Source organism: Tachypleus tridentatus, chromosome 9 (genome assembly GCF_004210375.1).
Source record: "Tachypleus tridentatus isolate NWPU-2018 chromosome 9, ASM421037v1, whole genome shotgun sequence".
Taxonomy (NCBI): Eukaryota; Metazoa; Arthropoda; class Merostomata; order Xiphosura; family Limulidae; genus Tachypleus; species Tachypleus tridentatus.
In genome coordinates, this window is record NC_134833.1 from 126,615,930 (window position 1) to 126,640,306 (window position 24,377).

At 36.3% G+C, this 24,377-nt stretch overlaps 1 protein-coding gene across 6 annotated transcripts in view; it reads left to right on the forward strand.

Annotated features, from left to right (window-relative positions):
* The first annotated feature begins 2,653 nt into the window (after positions 1–2,653).
* Positions 2,654–24,377, forward strand: part of LOC143226312 (nuclear receptor-interacting protein 3-like) — a 34,098-nt gene continuing 12,374 nt past the window's right edge. Inside the window, exons 1-2 of one of the 6 annotated variants that reach the window (XM_076457111.1) lie at positions 2,654–2,982; positions 14,554–14,717. In XM_076457111.1, the coding sequence (XP_076313226.1) occupies positions 14,601–14,717 (117 nt within the window). In that variant the 5' untranslated portion in view covers positions 2,654–2,982; positions 14,554–14,600. Of the gene's footprint in view, positions 2,983–14,549; positions 14,718–24,377 lie in introns of those variants that run through there. The other 5 variants (XM_076457109.1, XM_076457107.1, XM_076457106.1 and 2 more) reach the window with 5 other exon arrangements.

The following is a 24,377-nucleotide window of genomic DNA, read 5'->3' on the forward strand; positions in this document are numbered from 1 at the left end:
CTCGAGACAGTAATCGGATCAGCTCTGTAATCTCTCAGGGCTAGGCAGCCCCCATCGGCTGCAAACCCTTCACCAAAGATTAAGTCTTCGTTAGACATACTTTCCGCAGTAAAGAAATCACTACTCTCTACAGTGGTGTATTTAAGTAGGGACTAAATGGTGCTCAGCCACAGGGCCCATTGATAATTTTATTTTATGTAAAATTACACGGAATGTAGGGCCCACATAATTTAAATTCGCCACTGACTCTCTGCTACACAAGCTGAAAATGTTTGAAGACAACTCAAATCTATGTAATACTGTCAAATCTAACTCCAGTAAAACAGGAATAGAAATACCTGAGCACCAGAAACTATTCCTGAGATGGTTTATTAGAGGGTGCTTCAAGAGTCCTTGGCACTAGATGTGCACTCCCTTCACGTAGGAACATTATGTACCGAAGTTTTTAAAAACACTTTTCCGAGGCTGAATTTGCCCGTATGGTCAATCGCTAACCCGCTGTGGGTAGAGGGCGTAAATACAAGCTGTAGTCTGGGAAAAAAAATTATCAAGACACTTAAGTCCAAAATACGATTTTTTAACCAAGGAATGATAAGTTTTGAAGCGACTCAAACAATTGTTCTTGGTCTTACAAATTTCCACATGTGCACGTATGTAGATAAGTTTAATATTCAAACCTTCATGCCCTTCTATTTATGAATATATTCGTTTACTAAGGTTAAATATAACTTTTTAGATTTTACCAACCGTGCTTTTAAAATGGAATTCGATTACAGTTATAAAAATCTTTCAGATTCAAATCTTTCTTCCTTGTAGGCCTTAAAATATTTCATTGTTACATATTAAATAACTTATTTTACAAGGAAAGCCACACTTTCGTTAAGTCACTTTGGATTTTTATATTTTTTGTTTTAGAAAACAAAGCAAACTATCTTTTCGACAACTCGCTCTATTTGTTGTTGATAAAAATCAACAAGAAGACCAGAGCTCAGAAAATGGATCTATGGCAAGCGAATACGAAGCCTATCATATACATTGAGCAATATTAAATTATTGTCTGTTAATATCATTCTTTGAAATAACAAAATTAGTTAATATATATTTTTTAATTTCGGGTAACTTAACTTTCGATTCAGATATCAATGAAAAAAATATTTGTTTAACCTTCAGGACAAAAAAAATCTACTTTTACACGATTATGGTGTTTATAAAAATAATCTGCTTATATCAGTGAGCAGTCTGCAAAACATAATCATAATTTCTTTTATTTTTTTTTGTCTGGTCGTACGAGCATCTAAAAAAAGATAAATTACTTTCACTGTATCGATATAAAAATAAATTTAAATATCTCATTTGTTCCATAGGTTTGGTTTCTTTTGAATTTCGTACAAGATATCTGTATTATCTCGAGAGATATCTGCATTAGCCGCCCCTAATTTGGGAGTATAAGACTAGAGGGAAGGCAGCCATCACCACTCATCGCCAACTCTTGGGCTGCTCTTTTACCTACGAATAGTGGGATTAACTGTAACATTATATTACCCCCACAGCTGACAGGGCGAGCATGTTTGGTGTGAGGGGCCCCTAGGTGTTTAAAAAATTGGGTAACACATCAAGCTTTTTTTTTTCAATATAAAAATAAACGTCACACAATTAAGGACGACCTTAGCAATTTTAGAATAAAAAGAAAAACTTGATGTCATAAGAAATGGTTCTTTTAACATAACCTCCTCATCAAATCCATAACACAGCTAATATAATTATATAAACGGTGAAATGAAATTTTCACCTGTAATTATATAAAATATCGTGGTACAAATTTACGATATCAAAAAGAAACTAAACCATAATTTTGTCCTACAGTCTGTGGTGATCTGTTACCAAAATCTTTAGTGTATTTCATGTCACTGCTTAATTTGGTCGCTAAAGATGAAAAAAATAATGTCAAGTAAACTATTTAAAGGCTTGGTAATTCTTTTACACAAATGGCTTGGTTTGTTTTGAATTTCGCGCAAAGATACTTGAGGGCTATCTGCGCTAGCCGTCCCTAATTTTGCATTTCAAGACCAGAGGGAAGACAGCTAGTCATCACCACCCACCGCCAACTCTTGGGCTATTCTTTTACCAACGAATAGTGGGATTGACAAGTCACATTATAACGCCCCCATGGCTGAAAGGACGAGCATGTTTGGTGTAACGGGGATTCGAACCCGCGACCCTCGGATGACGAGTCGAGTGCCTTAATCACCTGGCCATGCCGGGCTTACAAAAATGTATCTCAAAATGGGTCAATCCGAATTTTTGAGGTACGTCAGTAGCCAAGGAAAATCAGTCTTTTAAAAAAATTTAACTGTAGAAATTTACAATCTCTATGTAAGACAGAATGACATAAGGAAGTTACATGAATTTTGATGGTTCCTTATACAAGCAGGCAGTAGTGATATGTGCTGCTGTTTAATTAAAAACATAGGATTTTTTATTTTTAGAATTCGTCATATTCTTTTATTTCAACTCTGGCTATTCGATCACCACTTTCCTTTTCATATTCACTTACTTTTTAATTGTCAAATAACGTCTGAGCACTCGGCAAACGTAATCTTCACCAATTGATTACCTCATCTGACGCAGTTTGCTTCGGCTGTTCACCTAAAGTATGCTATATTACTCCGCTGTTGCTTAGCTACGACATGTTTGGTTCGTAGTGAAGTGTTTGTGAACGTAGATCTTTAACATTCAGGTAACTTTATACTAAGTGTAAAAAGAACTCCAAATAAAAATTTCCCATCTAAAATGCGATGACAATAATTTTTGTTACAAGGGGCAGATATCTGATAACAATATTTGTTTTGTCAGGAAATTAACACTATTAAATAGATAAACGAAAGTCACAATCTTGTGCTTACTTCATCTTGACTGAGACACCACCCAGGCACGTGCGATATCTCTTTATTGTTCTTTCCGGAAGATATCAGGCAACAAGCTGTAAGTATACAAAGCAGTCACAGTTTTAACTTTTTCTCTGACCTTTACTTTCGTGATTATTAGTCATAAAATAATAATTTGCCAACACATTTTTTACATGATATCTCAAAGAGTGTTTAGAACTAGATACGTTTTGAATTTTTGTTTTCTTAACTTAATATACTAGGTTTCTTTTAATAATCGTGAAAAACGAACTAATGATTTTTCTCTTATTTGGTTTTGTCAAAGTAAAACTATTTTTTTTTACTAATTAATTTTACACTTAACGTTTGTATGCGAAATAAAATCAATATGGATTTCATTTATGCATTCATTTTTCGATATGATTTTTAGGTATTCAACAAATCTTTGCCTGTCCTTGAAAGACAATAAGTAGAACTGTTGAATTATTAAAAAAAATTATTATTATCTTATCACTTTTTAATATAGTTGGGATTAAATCAACCATTATACTGTATATATTCATTTTGCGTTACTTATTCTGTTCAGTTAGTTAAAAGTAACTGCTATAATCTGTATGCACATCGCCAAACGGTAATCTTAAACTGATGCAAATTAAGTCAATTAATATTCAAAACGCCATCTTTATCGTTGAACCACAAACCTTGCACAGACTGCCCAATAGGTTAGTGAGATAGTTGCAGTGTTAACTCCCTTATGATAAATCTGCTGCCATAGATGAATTTTATTAGAAATTATGCCCTTGCAACCACTTTTAGGTTTGTTAGTGAATTTGATTACATGTTGACGGTCAACAATGCTTGTCTCTATTGTGGACGTATCGTTGTTGTGTGTTCTGGACAGTAAACTACCTAGTTAAGGAACTGTTTGACCAGCTGCTTCTCCATATTTCAACCCCAAAGCACATTTGAGATAAGCTTCAAGAAAGGATTTGATGCCTATTAAACTCACCAAACACACTGGATTAAATAGAAACACCTTGGAGAGAAGATAGTACCATCCAGACAGTTACTTACATATAGTATTCATTCATGTTTCAACTACTTGAGAGGGACAAATATGCTACTAAAGTGAACACAAACATTATCAGAATCTAATTTTTACATATTTAATCCACTGTGATGCTGTACATACTTCAAACTACGACGTCAGGTGTCATTCAAATTTTGTGTCATGATTTGACGTTAAGAAAAGTATAAACTCTTTATCATTAACAGATTACCAGCAAAAGTTTTGCTTCATGCAAAACTTAATGATTTTATACGGTAATCATATTGCACAACAGAATCTTAGGATAAACATACAGGCGCCAGAGATAGTTATCCATACATACCAACTAATCTTTATGTGCGCAGTGCAGAACAATGTTGTTGTTTTTTATCTTAATCACAGGTGTAATAAAAACAATAATTTATTTAGAACCTTGACATCGAGATCTATCAAACCAATAATGGCCTTAAACTAAAATCAGTTCATTCACGTTTTCCTTAATTGGAAATGTATACTGATATCTTTTCCATCCATTTTAAAGGTATATATATATCATGCAGCTCATTTTGATAACTTCCTTTCCTGAATATATCAAGTTTTCCTTAATTTCATATGTACTTTTACATAAGTGAATTGTTTTCGCTGAAATCGTGTCAAATTTTGTTATGCTTAAATAGTTGACAACCACTGGTTATACAATTCTCTTGATCGATCGCGACGTGAGAGACTTTACGATCGTTCTAGAGCTCAACCATAACAAACATATAATAAAAATGTTCATTGTTGTAAATGAAATAATAATTTGATCTAAATAAGTTTTCCTTCTTCATGATTTGTAAAAAATACTTAAGTTGCAGAAAATATATATTATTTTCCAACTCTACATAGCTAAATTGTGGAAAATCCGTTTTTGACGCCAAAAAAGACTTACTGATACGTTGATTACAGAAACTTGCGAATTTAAATAAACTTCATAAAAGTTGTTAGATTTGAGGACTTAAAAAATTGGTTCACTACCCTTGTGCTGAAGATTTGCTCTGAGTCGACCTTCTGAGCTGCATTCAGTTTTATTCACTCATCTTCCTGTTCTTTGTGAATGAAATTAAACAGACAACAGACTTAACAACAAGCAGGTTTTTATGTTTTAAAATTGGATTCGTTTATGCGAATTGCGCCAGGCTTTTATTGTGAATTATTTCAGTAACGAATGGTAGTCCACACAAACATCAAATAACTATCTTTCCGCCTGTGTTTGTTTATCAATATGTTTGTGTGTCTATATCTATCTGTCCATTTACCTGAAACTAAAATATTAGGCAGAGAGAGTATAGTATTTATCGTTTCTATCAACATGCCACCCTCACCCTCACCCATAGTAACACAGAAGCATGTTTGTGGACTTATAATGCTATGTTCCAGATTTCGATAACAGTGGTAGTCATAGCACAAAAGCCCATTGAGCAGATTTGTGTTCGATTAAAAATACACTAATATCAACATGGGTACTGATAGTTTCTATGAAGATGTAATAAATTTATTAAATCAAAATGAAAGTAGGATGAAATTAACATATAAATAAAGTAAGTATCTGAATATATCTTGTTTTTATTTTTAATTGGAAGTAATTAATCTTAACTATGATTAATGGCTACAGTTAATTAATTTTATCTTTATTGGCCATCCTGTACATTTTTTTTTATTTTATGATCCACCTTGTATGCTTTTGCCTTCCAATCACAACAAATCACGATTCACTCCTGATTACAATATACATGTATAAGAACATCATATAAACCATCAATGAACGGTTAATACGAAACCGTAATTTATGCTTTTGTCACTGAAACCATAACTAACAAAAATAATTGGTCAGTCATTGTTTATAATATTAATGTACGACCTATTTCGAGGGAACTTTCCATGAAAATACTTAATGTCATATCAAATGTAAATTAAAGTCACAATATTAAAATAAACAAAAAATATTGTTAAAAAACATGAATATTGATTGCAGTAGAAACCTAACAGTTAATAAAAATTATTCTTATCATCTTCTGTTCAGCTTTTAATCTAATTATGTTTTATGGTCTAAATGTAGAATATTTTATCTGCTATTTACTAAAGTTCAATGGTCATACAAAATGACGTTCAATTTTTAAATTACGCCTATTGTGTCAGTACAATAGTCATGGAGTACCACTTATCTTCTGATACCAGCAAGTAGTGGCCCATTTCAAACATCAAGCATAAGAAAGAATATCTAAAACTTAATAAAATAAAACTAGTGAATTTAGGAGTGTGTCGTTAATAGATGTACGGCATCTGTTAGCCAAAGTACAAAACATCTAATCAAGGTAGTTGTATGCAGTTGTTCAGTGTTAGGATTAATCTACCTTTACTAGCTAGCGCAAGCAGTCACAGCCCCAGCGACTCGATATGACGTCCCTAAATGTATGTAAAGGTAATCTGAATTGGAATGCTCAGTCTGTACGGCATTTTATTCGTAAATGGGCTTAACGGCCAGGTCAGAGACTTCCTAGGGTTGAGGTATAGCATTCCCTAATTTTGTATCTCAGAACGGCTAGTATGGGTATTAACACTTTTATTAATAAAGCGGAGAACACTTTCTAGATCATCTTCAGGTTAACAAAGAGATTATAGGGACGTTGCAGTTAGATGTCAGATTATTAATACAGGTATAAATGTGTTCCTTTATATTGGTTTAATTTTGCTTTTAGTTGTTGTATAAGGAGGGATTCTTTAATTTTGTGTTTGTTTATATTTGTTTCCTTACTTAGTATATAGGTATTTTCTATGGTTATATTATGTTTATTTGATTTGTAATGTTCACAAATGTGTGGATGTATTTTTTTTTTTTTTGTGCTCTTTGAATCTAGTTTCCATTTTTCTGTTTGTTTCTCCAATACAGAAGTCGTGGCATTTGATGCATTCTATTTTATAAATAATATTGACGTTGTATTTGTCACTGTAGTTTTTTATGTTTTGTCCCTGGTTTTTGAATAAATTTGGTGTTTACTAAAATGTTGTGTTTTAAGTTTTTTTCCAAATATTGGTTATTTTTTTCGCTGATGTCAGGAACATATGGCATGCAGCAGTGTAATATTTTGAATTTTGTTGTATCTTGGGATTTATTATCGTTTGTTTGTTGTTGATTGTGTTGTTGATCTAGGTGTTTGTGTAAGTAGAGCTTTTTTTGACTTTGTGTTTGTTTATGTTTATCTTACTTAGTGTCTGGCTGTTTTCTATGGTTGTATTGTGTTTATTTGACTTGCAGTGTTTAAAAATGTGTGAAGGTGCTTTTTTGTGTTAATTAAATCTAGTTTGCATTTTTCTGCTTGTTTCTCCAATATAAAAGTCGTGGTATTTGTAACATTATATACTCTTCAAAAAAAGAAACGCAAAAGGCAAAATATGAGACAAATTGTTAACAAGTTTATTCCGGGTAGTTCTGTATGACATGTGTGAAACTTTGCACATTCACTGCTGAACATCCAAAGTCTGCAAAGGCGAAGTCCACGCTCACCAGGTGAAGTTTAACGTCACTCAACGTCAATAACGAGTATGCTCCCCGTGAGCATCAATAACTGCTTGGCATCTCCTGCCCATGGAAGCGATGAGATGACGAATTACATCCTGTGGAATGGCTGTCCACTCAGCCTGCAAAGCTGCTGCAAGCTGAGGTAGAGTCTGCGGTTGAGGTTGTCGCCGTCGCAGACGTCGGTCCAACTCGTCCCAAAGATGTTCGATGGGGTTTAAATCTGGTGATCTGGAGGGCCAGGAAAGAACGTTGATATTGTGGTGTCTCAAGAAGACAGTGGTGAGTCGGGCTGTGTGAGGACGGGCGTTGTCATGTTGAAAACGTCGTTGACGTTTACCATGATGGGTTGCACATGGGGCCTAAGAATCTCGTCGACGTATCGTTGAACCGTAAGATTCCCTCGAATGTGCAAAAGGTCTGTTCTGGCATTGTAGGCGATGGCAGCCCACATCATGACGCTGCCACCACCATATCTGTCAACATCCTGCACACAGTTTGCTGAAAAACGTTCACCTCGGCGACGGTAAACACGGGCCCTTCCATCCTGCCTACGAAGCATAAAACGTGATTCATCGCTGAAACAAACATGCCTCCATCGTCGATGAGGCCATACCCGATGTGCCCGAGTCCACTGCAGCCGTGCTTGACGATGTTGCTGGGTGAGGATGACGCCTCTAACTGGACGTCGAGGTCGGATTCCTGCATCTCGTAGACGGTTGCGTATGGTCTGATCGGAAATCCTACGCAGCCCTGGTGTGGTTGAGACAGTAGACGTCGCAGTGGTGGTCCTATCCCGAAGGTGACGTAACCGGATGTTGCGATCTTGTGCGGGCGTGGTCACACGAGGTCTGCCAGATCGTGGACGGTCACGAGTTGATCCATGTTGTTGGTGACGATTCCATAGCCTTGTGATGGTGCTTGAGTGGACATTCACAGCTCTGGCAACATCTGATCGAGATTCGCCTGCTTCCAAGCGACCAATGGCGTTGTTGCGTTGTGCTTCACTCAGTCTTGGCGTAACTGTATTGCGTGTCGGTGGCTTAACACTGAGCTATGGAAACCGAGAACCCGTCACTTTTATAGGGATTTTGCACATGTTGCGCTTGCAAAACATGCAGATCTCTCAAACAAATTTATTGGACACCCATGCGTTTTGGCGAAAAATCCGATGTTTTCCTCCGTTTTCAAAGTGCACAACTTTTATTGTCATTTTGGTCTGACAATCAGTGCCTTAACACGTGTAACATCACATACTCTGAGCTTGTAACGTTATTACATATATTTCTCTTTAAAATAACAAAAATACCCCTTTTGCGTTTCTTGTTTTGAAGAGTATATTTTATAAATAATGTTGGTGTTGTGTTTATCAGTGTAGGTTTTACATAGTATGGACTTTGGTTTTGTATCTGGAATCTGTATAAATCTAGTGTTTACTGGAATGTTGTGTTTTAAGTTTTTTTTCCAAATGTTGGTTATTTTTTCGCTTATTTCGGGAACATATGGTATGCAGCAGTATAAGGTTTTGCAGTTTGTTGTATCTTGGAATTTATTATTATTTGTTTGTTGTTGATTGTGGTGTTGATCTAGGTGTTCGTGTGCATATAATTTTTTCAACGGATTTTAAAGTGTTGTTTTATTTGGTTGATTTCATCGTTAATTTTATCTGGTAGTATAGTTTTGTGGCTGTGTTTATTTGGTTTCTTAATATGTTGAGGTTTTGCTTTATTTCATGTGCTGAGTCCCAGGAAATGTATAGTCCAGTATGGGTGATTTTTTCTGTGGATTTCTGTTTTGAATTGTAAATCGGTTCTTCTGATCTTGAGGTTGAAATATGTTATTTGGTTAGGTTTTGTCCTATTCACAGGTGAACGTTACGTTGGGATGTATAGAGTTAACGTGATTGAAAAAAAAGCTAAGTGTGTATTCTGTATATGTGAATCCAGCAATTATATCGTTAACAAACCAGCCAAAGGTAGAGCAGCCAGCAATATGAGCGTCGCCAGGATATATTTTTTTAGGAGGAGTTCGTTTCTGTTCATGACGCATATTGTTAAACATGAATACATATGAATTTAAAATTGCATGTATTTTGACGAAAATTTCATGATGACTAAGTTATGTTGAACTAAATATCCATGTAAGTTTTAAACATAAACTGGACACTATCTGTTCTTTACTTAATAAATATCCATGTAAGTTTTAAACATAAACTGGACACTATCTGTTCTTTACTTAATAAATATCCATGTAAGTTTTAAACATAAACTGGACACTATCTGTTCTTTACTTAATAAATATCCATGTAAGTTTTAAACATAAACTGGACACTATCTGTACTTAATAAATATCTTTTTTAAACATAAACTGGACACTATCTGTTCTTTACTTAATAAATATCCATGCATAAACTGCACTATCTGTTCTTTACTTAATAAATATCCATGTAAGTTTTAAACATAAACTGGACACTATCTGTTCTTTACTTAATTGAAATTTATGCGCACGTCACAGCTAGATGTGAGCAAATCCTTTTCTAATAAGTTATTCGAAAGCATTTATAACGTAGACTTAGATTACAGAAACTGGGTTTCGATACCCGTGGTGGGCAGAGCACGGAGAGCCCATTATGTAGCTTAGTGCTTAACTTCAAAAAAGCAAACAAACACTGATAAATTCTTTCAGTTTAAGCATTGTATCGTAATACACCCAGACGGATAGGATTCTATAAACAAAAACTGCAGCCTTCTGATGCGTATTGTCCCACGGTTGGACTTCGGATTTATAACGCTAAAATCAGGAGTTCGATAACATCGGTGGATACAGCAGATGGCCCAATATGGTTTTGCTGTAACAAAACACATTCTCATCCACTGAAGCGTATTTAGTTGCCCTAACATAAATGAAGATATTAAAGAGTCATCCTGGCCAGACCTTCTCTTGCAGTATGATATTTCTCTGATCATGACTGTGTAGAATAAGTGGTACGTTTCGCAGCTGCACGACTTGATCCGTAACTGAATACGTTAACCATTAGGGCACGCACGGCTCAATATAGAGTATATGTTAAAATATACTACAATATAGAGCGTTTTAAAAGGGGCCTCAAAGTGAACAGTCACACTTTCTGAAAATAAATATTCATGTAATATTGAAATACTGAAAAACAACAATCATTAGAGCATCAAAAATAAAACAACAACAACAATAACAAGAGCATAAGTACTTATCTCCCGATAGAAAACAACTTAACTTTCAGGCCCGGCATGACCAAGTGGGTTAAGGCGTTCGAATCCCTGTCGCACCAAAAATGGTCGCCCTTTCAGCCGTGGGGGCGTTATAATGTTACAGTCAATCCTACTATTCATTGGTAAAAGAGTAGCCTAAGAGTTGGCGGTGGGTGGTGATGACTAGCTGTCTTCCCTCTAGTCTTACACTGCTAAACTAGGGACGACTAATGCAGATAACCCTTGAGTAGCTTTGCGCGAAATTCGAAAGAAACAAACATAACTTTTACTTAATAACTAATATTTACGGTCCTAATAAATGTAGAATTACAAATAAATATACTATAAAAAATATGTGGTGATCAAGAAAGTAATCGAAATAATCTCTTTGCAATAAGAAACTACTCACTAAATGTATTGTATGTATAAGAAAACCTTGTTTGTATTAGGAGAAATTCATAATTATACCTGCGCTGTATCTACCGTGAGATTGAACTGTGTGAATTTTAGCGTAACAGCCCCTCAGGCTCATTGCCGAACCACTGGAGACACATAAGAAAAGTAAAATATATTAGGAACTTTTGTTGTTCTTTTGTTAATAAAATTGTGATCGTTCAGTATCTCTTATTATCCCTTCTTTCCTCACGGATTTGTGCATCTTACAATAAAAGTGACTAACCTGGAATGATTCTACACTATAAATACAAAAGCTACTGAATTCAGTACTTTGCTTGTTTTGAATTTTGCGCAAAGCTACCCGAGGACTATCTGCGCTAGCCGTCCCTAATTTAGCAGTGTAAGACTAGAAAGAAAGCAGCTAGTCATCACCACCCACCGCCAACTCTTGGGCTACTCTTTTACCAACGAATAATGGGATTGACTGTCACATTATAACGCCCCAACGGATGAAAGGTGATCATATTTGGTATGACGGGGATTCGAGCCCGCGACCCTCAGATTACGACTCGAGCGCCTTAACCACCTGGCCATGCAGGGCAAGTTATGTACTTAGTATGGGTAATAGAAAGTATATATATTAGTGATATACACGTATATCTAATGTACTAGTACTCATTATATTCTTATATATATACTTGTCACAAGCCAACTTCTTGGTTGCTTGAGTATTTTTTATACATGACAAGTAAAAGTACTCGTCCTTAGTGACAGGAAAGTTTAAGTTAATCTATCAATTTAAATTATTTCATGGACTTTTAGAAGGTTAATTATATTCTACTCTTGGTTTCACTCAGAGCCAAAACTCGGAGTTACTTACACCCCCACAACGTGACTGAGTATTTCAGTCATGCTAAGAGTCACTCAACAATAACAAACGATATATTTACAGTTTTATTCTTTAGGTTTCGTCACATTTTGTAATATAAATGATAGTGTGGTTAAATCCTAACAACTTAGTGTAAAATATCCTGCTTGCGAAATAGCATTTAGAATCAACACTAGTCATGCCTGTTCTTCTGTGTTTTAAAACTGAATGTTGAACTTTGCCTGTGTGTGCAGCTTTTCAAACCGAAGACAGACGAATGCTCAGGGAAAAAACATGGAATAAATTAGTTTATATATAAAATAAATCATAACAACTAACTGACATATTATTTAGTTGTTCTTTCGGTTAAGAATATTCATGAAACTTTTAACCATAAAAGTAATAAGTTACTAATAACTAGAATAACATGATAAATATATTTAGAAACTTAGATACCACAATATAGATAAATATATCAAACTCTTTTAAAAAAATATGTTACAGCTCTTAGAGTAAGGAAGAATTAGTTTTAACTGGTACGACGCTTGTATCACTGATGTGATCGAAACGTTGTACCTGTTTAAAAATAGTTATAAAAAGTAAGTAAACCCAAATGAAAATATTGATAAATGTTTAAATATATTCGTGAAAGTGTTGAGAGTCTAAACACAAGAGCTGAGTAGTAATAATAACTCAAACAATCCATTATGATAACTATTTCTCAGAGCTGAAACAAAACAGTACTGCTATAAAATGGTATAGATTAAAAAGCATATTATATGATCTAGACTTTTATAAAACTTTGTATTGTTGTTAAGGCCGAAAGAAGTTCATGTAACCAGAAGTGTTTATAATATGGGTATGGCCTTAATGTCTGGAACTTTCTCCAAAACTTAGGAAACAATTTAAGGCATATATCAAACTATAACAGATTACTGAGTGTGTTAGATTGAACTAGTTTGGTATTCAGTGCATGATCTAGTCAGTTTGTTATTTTCAACCAGTTAGTCAGTTATTTCAGTGATGTGAATAGCAAGTTCGTCTCTTTATCATAAGAATTTGTAGACTCTGTATGTATGGATAGTCAAGGTATTCGGTAGGCATACTACAAATATGCAGCTAAAAATCAACAGTGACAAAGATTTTTACGTAAAAGATCATTACTACTCACTGTCATTTGTTCCTTTACCCAATAAGCCCCCAAACAAGAAAAGAAACCATCGCTAGGATACAAAACTAGAAAGTGAACAATCAATGAATTTGTTCATCTTCTTCTTCTTGTTTCAGTCAAGATAACACTACAAAGTCCTTTATCACTAACGTTAGTTTAAAACCCAAATCCACTTTATGTGTTTCTGGGCAGTGCGCATGTCATCTCTTTATAATAATAAAAATAATAATAATTCTAGTGTAAACGATATAATCAATACCTCCTTGAAGTTGGCTATTTTACATAAATCTATCTTCTTTCAAGTTAGTTAAGTACAGGATAAAACAGACACTACCAGCTTATAATATATGAAAACTAAATCTGTAACATATAAAATATTCATTGCTTTGTACACTATACAACGGTGTCTTTAGAGATTCAACCACTATATTATGTATAAAATGAAGGGGTGAAATAAAATCATTACACACAATATTAAATTTTATAACAAAGATTCATAGAATACACTAAACTTTCATCCAGGGAGGAAAAACTTCACAAGTGATGATATAGCTATACATAGGTCATCCACACATTACTTTTAATTTTGAAAGTTAACGTAATATATTATTCTTTTCTTCTTTGCATTATTTTTGACACTGCCATCCCTGCACCATTTTACATTTACAAAATGTGTTTTATTACTTGTGAAGAAATAAAGATAACGCGAAAAGAAAGTAAGTACATTGAAAAGTATAAGAGAACAAAACGGTAACGAGATCGGTCAATTCGAATGACCTCGTAACGAGAGTCAGTAATAATCAGGACATGTTTTGATTTTCATTGTTAATAAACAAACTTCAAAACAACAGTCAAAAATATATAACTTCCAACTACTGTAAGATTAAAGTGAAGTACACATTTTACAATGTTACATTAAAATTTAATTTAGTCATATAGGGATGATCTGTGTTTAGCTGTTCATCTCTACATTTTTGTTTGCATTTCATTCTTATTTTGGCACTTCATTTTAAGTTTATAAAATGTTTTTATCACTTGTGAGAAAATCATGATACGCGACTAGAAAGTTAGTGAAATTTCTGTTATATGTAATTTATTTTTCAAGTTAGGCCAATCAGTGAAGTATGGTATTGTTAACTGTCAAAAACATGACTATTGTTTTCAAACTTTTTACAATACAGAATTGTTAAATGTTTAAATTTGTTCATGAAACTTTTAAAAGTCTCAACTATTAGGGTAGTGTAATAACTAAACAGGTTAATTAATATGTCAGTTTTTTTTATGCATAGCAACACAGTATTGTCAAGTAACTGCAATGAAACATTACGTGGTTCCATCTTTGAAATGCTTAAAATAGTGCTTAAGAGTGAGTTTAACATGATACGTTTATACTCATAGTCAGCCAGATCTGGTACTCCATCATGTTTGTAAGTAACCTCAACAAAAACCATGACTGAAAATGACACCGACATTCGCCAACTTGCTCTAAAGCGCCAACAGCGTAGGCTTCACAATCGAGCCACAGTTGAACAATTAATAGAAACGGATAACTCCTCTCTCGGACGGGTAAGTGCTTTGGCTTAATTTGTAAACTTGTTTTTAGGTAAAAAGTTAGTTTTAGCATTTTGGGAAAATGATAATAACGTAAAATATCAGGTGCTATAGCGCTGTTGTTGTTACCATTTGTATTTTGAAGCGATAACCTCGCTATGTGACATGTTTCTGCCCTTTACACTGAGACAAGAATCTCGCCATGTGACCTAATCAGATATTTTATTTCGAAGCTATAACCTTTTCTTTTTTTTATTAAGCACTCTCCGAACAATGTTAGACATTTCAATAAGATAAATTACAAATGAATAATATTGTAGAATTATTTCAAAAGCTGGATGGAAAATTACTAAATTCGTAATAATAAATGGTATTCAACCATGAATTAACAATAATTCATTAAAATTAAATTGTACCCTCAGAAGAAAAGCTAATTCATTGTTTTCTGGGATGTTAAACCTTGGAAACAGCGTAGTTCGTGTCAGTTTAAACACGCCTTCATTTTTAAAGAAGTGTTGTTTTTTATTTCGCGCAAAGCTACACGAGAGCTATTTGTGCTAGCCGTCCCTAATTTAGCAGTGCAAGACTAGAGGGAAGGCAGCTAGTCATCACATCCCACCGCCAACTCTTGGGCTACTCTTTTACCAATCAATATTGGGAGTGACCGTCACTTTATAACGCCCTCACGGCTGAAAGGGTGAGCATGTTTGGTGCGACGAGGATCCGAACCCGCGACCCTCAGATTACGAGTCAAATGCCTTAATTCACTTGGCCATGCCGGACCATTAAAAAAGTGAAATCCATCACAAAACACAGTAAATGTATTTAACTGTAAATGCATTATTTTAGCCTATGCACAGCTAATGATTACACATTGATTGTCAAATTAAATAGATCTATAGAAAAAAAAAAACTTCCCCGTATTTAAAAGAAAACCCTATATTAGCAGGTTCTTTAACTTTTTAGTCTGAGGGCCTTCTAAGACCTTAAACATCCTAGCCGAGTACCCTCCCTAATTACTTATATGAATGTTAAAAACTAGCTACTCTGAGATACCTTACTTTAAGTGCAATTTGTTCTTTAAAAATGTTTTTGTTATATACAGTGTTTTATAATCATGTTTATCACAATAAATAAATAAATTTCTCGCTGAATACATTGATTTGTTTATATTAAGGAAATTTTAAATGAAGTATTTCCAAGAACCACATTTTGGGAACCATTGCTCTATATCGCTAAAACAGCCTACCTCCTATCTGTGTAAAACAAATTGAAGGATGCCATTAAGGCTGGTTTGATAGCACTTATGTAGCTAACTATTTAACTGCACACTTAGGATTTGGTGTTTTATAACATACAAATAGAGATTTAAAACTACTTACGGCCCCACAAGTAGTGATACAGGGGTCGGCATCCGAGTCTGACTTCCCTATTCACCCCTCAAGTGGTTCTTAGGTTTTCCCGTGTGTTGTTTCCTCTTATAACTGGTGAACCGATTGAATGATTGTAATCAAATCTGGAATGTGCCCTCAACGTTTCAATATCATTTCACACGCCATGAACCGGAGTCATATATCTTCCCCGACCTTTGAATTGGTACAGTAACTAGTAATATAATGTTAGTGTGTTTTACTTCAAATAAATATTTGTGAGTCCTAATATCAAGTGCCCGGCATGGCCAGGTGGGGTAAGGCGTTCGACTCGTAACCTAAGGATCGTGGATTCGAATCCCAATCGCACCAAACATGCTCACCCTTTCAGCCGTAATGGCGTTATACTGTGACGATTGTTGGTAAGAAAGTAGCTCAAAAGTTGGCGATTGGTGGTGATGACTAGCTGCTTTCCCTCTAGTGTTACACTGATAAATTGGAGACGGCTAGCGCAAATAGCCCTCGTGTAGCTTTGCGCGAAATTCAAAACAAACAAACCTAATATCAAACCCTGTGACATCATAGCAGTTTATCATAATAAAAGAAGGAGTGTTATATTTAGGTACCTGATATTTTGCAAATTAACGTACACTAACAAACACTTCAGGTGTTTTTCAGCGATGACCAGACTTGATATTTTCATTGAAGTTTATAAAATAGGCAAACATAGCAATATATATGTCGATCGTAAAATATACCATTAAAACTTATGAATTCAAATAACCAGTAGAGGAATTGCTGATACAAATAATTAACTCCATTGCAAAACGTACAAGTGTACAGCACACTTGACAAATGTTTTATCTTCAAAATTTTACGAATCCGTTTCTTACTGAGACAACTTTCAGAATTAAAAATATAAGATGTTTTTATGGTAGAGTGCAACCTGATCTTTATGATATGACGACAGCATATCCAGTCACCCAGTGGGTCAGCAATAAGTTTGTCATACCCAGGTACACAATACGTTTCCTTTCGTATTAGTGGCCCGTCATGACCAAGCGTGTTAAGGCGTTCGACTCGTAATCCGAGGGTCGCGGGTTCGAATCCCGGTCGCACCAAACAGGTTCGCTCTCCCAGCCGTGGTGGCGTTATAATGTTTCGGTCAATCTAACTATTCGTTGGTAAAAGAGTAGCCCAAGAGTTGGCGGTGAGTGGTGATGACTAACTGCCTTCTCTCTAGTCTTACATTGCTAAATTAGGGACGGCTAGCGCAGGTAACCCTCGAGTAGCTTTGCGCGAAATTAAAAAAACAAACAAACTTTCGTATTAGTTTATATATAATTTTCAAAATATTTATACATATTTAGCAAGAAGTTTTAATATGGAAAGTCGTTCAATGAAGCTACTACTAAGATCCTCTCGCTCTAGTTACTCACGGAACTGGTTTATGCAATTAGAGCTTTACGTATGCTTTCTCTTTGAAATTATTACTTTTACGTGGAGTATATTATCAGTGATATACACTCTTGCTCAAAAAGGTTGTTACATGTGATATTTTGACCTTGTTTGTCTCTTACTTGTTATTTTTGTGTTTTTAATGTGTGCAACGTCTTTCCTTTGGTAATTACTGGTATGTTTATAACATGAACATTAATGTAATATTTCATGATTATGTCATTTTTATGGAAATATCTGTAGAACTTATGATTTGTACCACCAGAAATGGACTTTTTCTCTCGACCTCTAAGTTAAAGCAAATAAGACCGTCATTTTGTGAAAATATTTAGCATCAATCTGAAACTTTCAGTAAACGTGCAACAATTACATTAACATCAGAATATTTAACTCAACAACACGTGTGGCCCCCACATGCTGCAATAATGTCCGTTAAGTGGCGTGGCATACTCTCAACTAACGTTACGAGTCTTAGATTTGGAATTCTGTTCCACTCTTCAGTCAGTGCTTGGCGTGACTGCTGTAGGTTTGTAGTGAGATCGTTCCTATTCTTTACTGCACGGCCAAGTTCATCCCAGAGATGCTCTGTCGGGTTGATATTTGGGCTTACAGGTGGTTGCTCAAGGACCAACACACCACGTTGTTGCAAAAAAATCTTGCACATTGCGAGCATTATGAGATGGTGCATTGTCCTGGAAAATACCCTTGGCAAATGGCAGTAAGTGGCGATCCAGGATATCCTGACACACAGTACCAGTGACGTTTTAATCTGGAATGACCAATTGGCTGACAGCTGCAGAACAGAATGCACCCCAGACGTGTACTGAACTCCGCCTCCTGTGATGTTGAGTTGAACATTTTCATCATTCAGCTGTTCTCCAAGAAGCCTGCGCACTCGTATCCGTCCATCAGTGAGGTAGAGGAGAAATATGGATTCGTCAGCAGTCAGCAAAAACTACACGATTTCAGTGTGCGATCGTCAGATTACGGTATCGCTGAGCCCAATGCAGCCTGTTGTTGCAATGTCTAGCTGTCAGTTTAGGTTTCTTGACCATCCGACTTGCTCTGTATCCAGCTTGCACCAAACGTCGATTAAACGTCAATTTAGAGTGAAATTCGGATCAGTTGTTGCCCACGTAACTCAGAAGCAATCAACCTGGAGGACATCGTACGGTTTCGACGAGCAATGATGAGGATCCGGCGATCATCGCGTGCTGTAGTAGCACGTGGAGGTCCCGTAGGTCTGCTGGAACTCACACTTCCGGCTGCAGCTCTTCTTCTAAGAACTCTGTTGACGGTCTGCCTGGATACACCAAGTTATCTTGCAATATCGCCTTGTTTCAACCCAGCGTTGTCGTAGGCAAACATTTGATTTCTCAAACCTACGTTAGCAGGACCTGGCATAATGTCTAAAATATTTACAGAGTTGAAAACGCGTAGGGTACAAAAGTAACACCAAAATCCCTGGCCTTTATACCTCAACCCAGACACTGCGCTTGGGACAAGTCTCAGAACACTCCGATATTCAAGGGGTTAACCCAACTCAAAATGAACTCAGGTAACGCAGAGTAATAGAGAAATAACACTTGAAAGTTTAAGGGCAATATACAAAGTGAATTTACTTTTAAAATGATATAAGTGACCAAAAATCACATTTTTCGAACAGGTAACAACCTTTCTGAGCAGAAGTGTATTCTACTAGTAAGCCAGGTTATGATCCATATACGAGGTCTGTTCAAAAAATACGCGGACTGTTTGAATTGCGCGGCTCCAGTTGGTTCCAGGGGAATACGCTTGGTGTCGCTAGGTTCGCACAGATCAGCTGATTACGACGCCATTTCACGATTGCAGATATCTTCATTTGTGTATTAGCTACGCGGTTTTAAGTGAAGTGCGATTTTTTCGTTTGGCGGATTTCAGAATGAATGGCCTGAAGGAGCAACGACTTGCTGTGAAATTTTGTGTTAAACTTGGAAAATCTGCGACTGAAACTTTTGCTATGCTTAACACGGCTTACGGCGATGTTGCTATGAAGCATACGGCATGTTTCAAGTGGCATGAACGTTTTAAGGATGGTCGACAGTCCATTGAAGATGATGAGCGTCCTGGACGTCCTTCCACGTCAACTAACGACCCACACGTCGACAAAATCAACGCCCTGGTGCGGGCAAATCGACGTCTGACTGTGAGGGAGCTTGCTGAAGACTGTGGGATATCAGTTAGATCTTGTTACGAGATTTTGACCGAAAAATTGAAGATGCACCGCGTTGCTGCGAAATTTGTGCCTCAGAACTCGTGAGTTTTTGGCCAAACACTCAATCACTGTTCTTCCCCACCCCCACCCCTACTCACCTGACCTTGCTCCTTGCGATTTTTTCTTGTTCCCCTAACTCAAAAGACCCTTGAAAGGAAGAAGATTTGAGACGATTCCCGATATTAAGGCAAATGCGACGAAGGAGCTGGAGGACATTACAAAAAAAGCGTACCAGGACTGTTTCAACAAGTGGAAACACCGTTGGGATAAGTGTGTGCGTTGGGGAGGAGAGTACTTTGAAGGGGTCCCAGGCCTGTAACTTCTAAATAAAGTACATTTTGTTTTATGACGTCAGTTCGCGTATTTTTTGAACAGCCCTCGTATACAACAAAATTTGTTTTGAAGTGAAAGCAATCATTAGTCACGTGGGTAATGCCTATTTTTTTTAAACGAATGGCATTTTTGTCTGTTTTGAATTTCGCGCAAAGAAACACGAGGGCTATCTAAGCTAGCTGTTCCTAAATTAGCAGTATAAAACTAGAGGAAAGTCAGCTAGTCATAACCATCAACTCTTGGGCTACTCTTTTGCCAACGAATACTGGGATTGACTGACACTTATAACGCTCCCACAGCTGAAAGTTCGAGCATGTTCGAGCGATTACGAGTCGAGCGCCCTAACCTCCTGGTAATACCGGGCCCGGCATTTTTGTTATCACTATATAATTCTCTGTTTTCTCAGTCTGAGGAAAGACTTTTAGAAACAGAGTATTTTAGATACTGTTATATGAACACGTAAATAATGAACCAGTAAAGGTATCGCATTATACAGTTATCTTTTTGCTTTGATTATTTTTGTATTTTGAAATAAAAATTGTTGCGTTGTGTTCAATTTGTGTCTGATCTCCTTCTTTAGTCAGTTAAGGTTAATAGAATTCATATTTCTGATCTATAATATATTTTCTGGCGAACTTCCTGCAACTCTGCGGTTCTTACTCAGTTACTCTAAGGATAAACAGTGAATTTGAGAACAACAGACACATACAACTCACACCACTGAATTTCTGAGTTTGATTATCCGCAACGGATAATTTGGTTGTTATTGTTAAGCACAAAGCTACACAACCAAAAGTATGAAAACGATTTTCAGGCTCGAAACCTGAAGACTTGCCACTGGGAAGCATAGTGGACAAAGCATGGATCGCTTTGTGTTGGAACTAACAATAACATACTTGAGACTGCTTTTCCAATGTAGATTTGCCTGATTCTACCACTCTCACGAGCGTGAAACAATAATAATGTCAGGATACTAAGCCTATACAACAACAAGAAAGAATAGTGTGAAAGCTATATTTGTATCATAAGGTTAAAACTAAATTATCTTGCTGTCTCTTGACAAATAAATTTCTTCAATGTGGTTCAATACTGGGAAAGTAAAATGTGTGTGGGACTATTTGAGAAATGTAAAAAATACAGAGAAGAAACATGGTTTGAAACATGGAAAACTAATTTTAATCGATAAGTAGCATTAAACACCCAAACTAAAACTAGGAAAATATTACTCACTATATACCTTTTAATCATGTAAATAATGGAAGCATTATGGCAGTTTTCTTAAAGGGTAGCCCCCCGTACAGCGGTATGTCTTCGGATTTACAATGCAAAATCAGAGGTTCGATTCCCCTCGGTGGGCTCAGCAGATAGCCCGACTTGGCTTTGCTATAAGAAAACACAACACACTTAAAGGGTAACCAGTAGCAACAAGGGAAACTGCTAACGAGCGGTATCATCAGTATCGATGCGATCCTAGTACAGGACCAGCATGCTTTGCAGTTCTGTACTTGGTCGGCCAACACGCCTGTTTGAGAGATACATAAATTTCACTTGTCTTCCTGATATCTGTTTTATAAATTCCACTAAAATTAGTGAGAAATGTGAAAACTGTAGTATTAGAATGATTAAGACGGAAGTTAAATGCAGTGGAGATAAGTCTACTGGCACAAAGCCAGTTTGATCAACATTCAAACAAAACCACATGACCGATAATACAGCACGAGACTGTTGTTTTGTTACATGAAAACAAGCACAGCTTCAATGTGTTGGTAAGAACTTTGTTCTAAATTGCTGGATGAAACGATATAATTGTAGCTCTTCAATGAAAATAATGATAATGCTTAACTTTTGTTTACGTTTAAATTTGTATATTTGGTACCGGCATCTTATATGGCTAGGACAGTTTCCTCGGGCGTCATGGCCTGTCATGGCCAGGTGGTTAAGGTGCTCGACTCGTTAGCAGCTGACTAGCTGCCTTCCCTCTAGTCTTACACTGCCAAATTAGAGACGGCTAACGCAGACATCTCTGGAGTAGCTTTGCGCAAAATTCAAACCAATCCTCGAGAGAGTCCATTAATCACTGGTTGAAGCGTTTTGTTTTTTAAATCACTCAATTCTTCTCAGAGTCTGTGGTGTGATTGTCTTGGATATGCATACTGAACACTGTGGTGTGATTGTCTTGGATATGCATACTGAACACTGTGGTGTGATTGTCTTGGATATGCATACTGAACACTGTGGTGTGATTGTCTTGGATATGCATACTGAACACTGTGGTGTGATTGTCTTGGATATGCATACTGAACACTGTGGTGTGATTGTCTTATGCATACTGAACACTGTGGTGTGATTGTCTTGGATATGCATACTGAACACTGTGGTGTGATTGTCTTGGATATGCATACTGAACACTGTGGTGTGATTGTCTTGGATATGCATACTGAACACTGTGGTGTGATTGTCTTGGATATGCATACTGAACACTGTGGTGTGATTGTCTTGGATATGCATACTGAACACTGTGGTGTGATTGTCTTGGATATGCATACTGAACACTGTGGTGTGATTGTCTTGGATATGCATACTGAACACTGTGGTGTGATTGTCTTGGATATGCATACTGAACACTGTGGTGTGATTGTCTTGGATATGCATACTGAACACTGTGGTGTGATTGTCTTGGATATGCATACTGAACACTGTGGTGTGATTGTCTTGGATATGCATACTGAACACTGTGGTGTGATTGTCTTGGATATGCATACTGAACACTGTGGTGTGATTGTCTTGGATATGCATACTGAACACTGTGGTGTGATTGTCTTGGATATGCATACTGAACACACTTGGAACAGAATCTGGGTTTGCTTATCTTTCTTGGAGTGGAGGTCCAAGCAAGAAAGTGTTGATACCGTATTTTGCGGCTTATAAGACGCATCCTAATCTTGGAGCGTAATTATCAGAAAAAAAAACAGTTTGAGGCAGAATACAAAGAAATGTTTACAGCAACAAAACGTAACATTATCGGTTTTATTAAAATCACATCCATAACTAACAACATTTTATTGCACAAATGATAAAAGTATATAGATAATACCAATAATGAAATAAGTTTGAAAATACAGCAACAGTTTTGGGAAAAACGGGAAAACAGGTTTAATTCTTCACTCATCTTCTGACCCAGAAAAATGACCCCTTTCGTCATCTTTTCTGCAGTCACTACCAGAGTCACCAATAACATTAGAATCATCATTGCTGTCGCTTCGCTCGAAAAGAAGGTTATATTCTGTACCATCCATTGCATTACTGGTACCACATTTCTTGAAGAACTTAATGATTGTCTCTGTCTTAACTGATTCTCAAACAGTTTTAACCATGTGACACATCTGCGCAATAGCTGATTTTTTTTGCACAGCTATGGGTGTAAATCCATGTGGACCCACTCCTGTATAGTGATATTTTTCACTCCCAGATGTCTTAATAGTCATGGCTTTTGTACCAAGCATTCCCATTATTTTAAGGGAAGTCAAAGATTTGTCCTCTTGCTTACATCATGTTCTCATAATAATTTCCTCGATAGGCGGTGGCCCAAATTCGCTCTCCGCAGCTCTGTTACCGTATATTCTGGCGAAATCAACTACGCGTAATTTATAACGAATAGTGTAAGTATGTCTCTTATTGAAATTAATCGTGTTAGAAGCGTTATCACGAATCCACTATTAAAAGTCTACCACAGTATGGTAGAAATAGCCCTTTAACATTTTCACAAATTAAAAAAGTTTGTTTCTCGTTTGTTTGTTTGTTTTTAATTTCGCGCTAAGCTACACGAGGGCCATCTGCGCTAGCCGTCCCTAATTTTGCAGTGTAAGACCAGATGGAAGGCAGCTAGTCATCACCACCCACCGCTAACTCTTGGGCAACTCTTTTACCAATCAATGTTGGGAGTGACCGTCACATTATAACGCCCTCACGGCTGAAAGGGCGAGCATGTTTATTGCAACGGGGATTCGAACCCACGACCCTCGGATTACGAGTCGAGTGCCATAGCCACCTGGCTATGCCAGGCCAATTAAAAAAAGATCTTAGTATTATGCAGATCAAAATAGGTTTAGGCTAAACTTAAGCTATGCGTAAGCTAAACATCGACCTTTGACGTATAGGATGCATGATTTTATGAGTTTCTTTTTAGTGTGTCTTATAAGCTGCAAAATATGGTATATATATGTATTTTTACTTTTATAATGTTTACTGACAATAAACTTC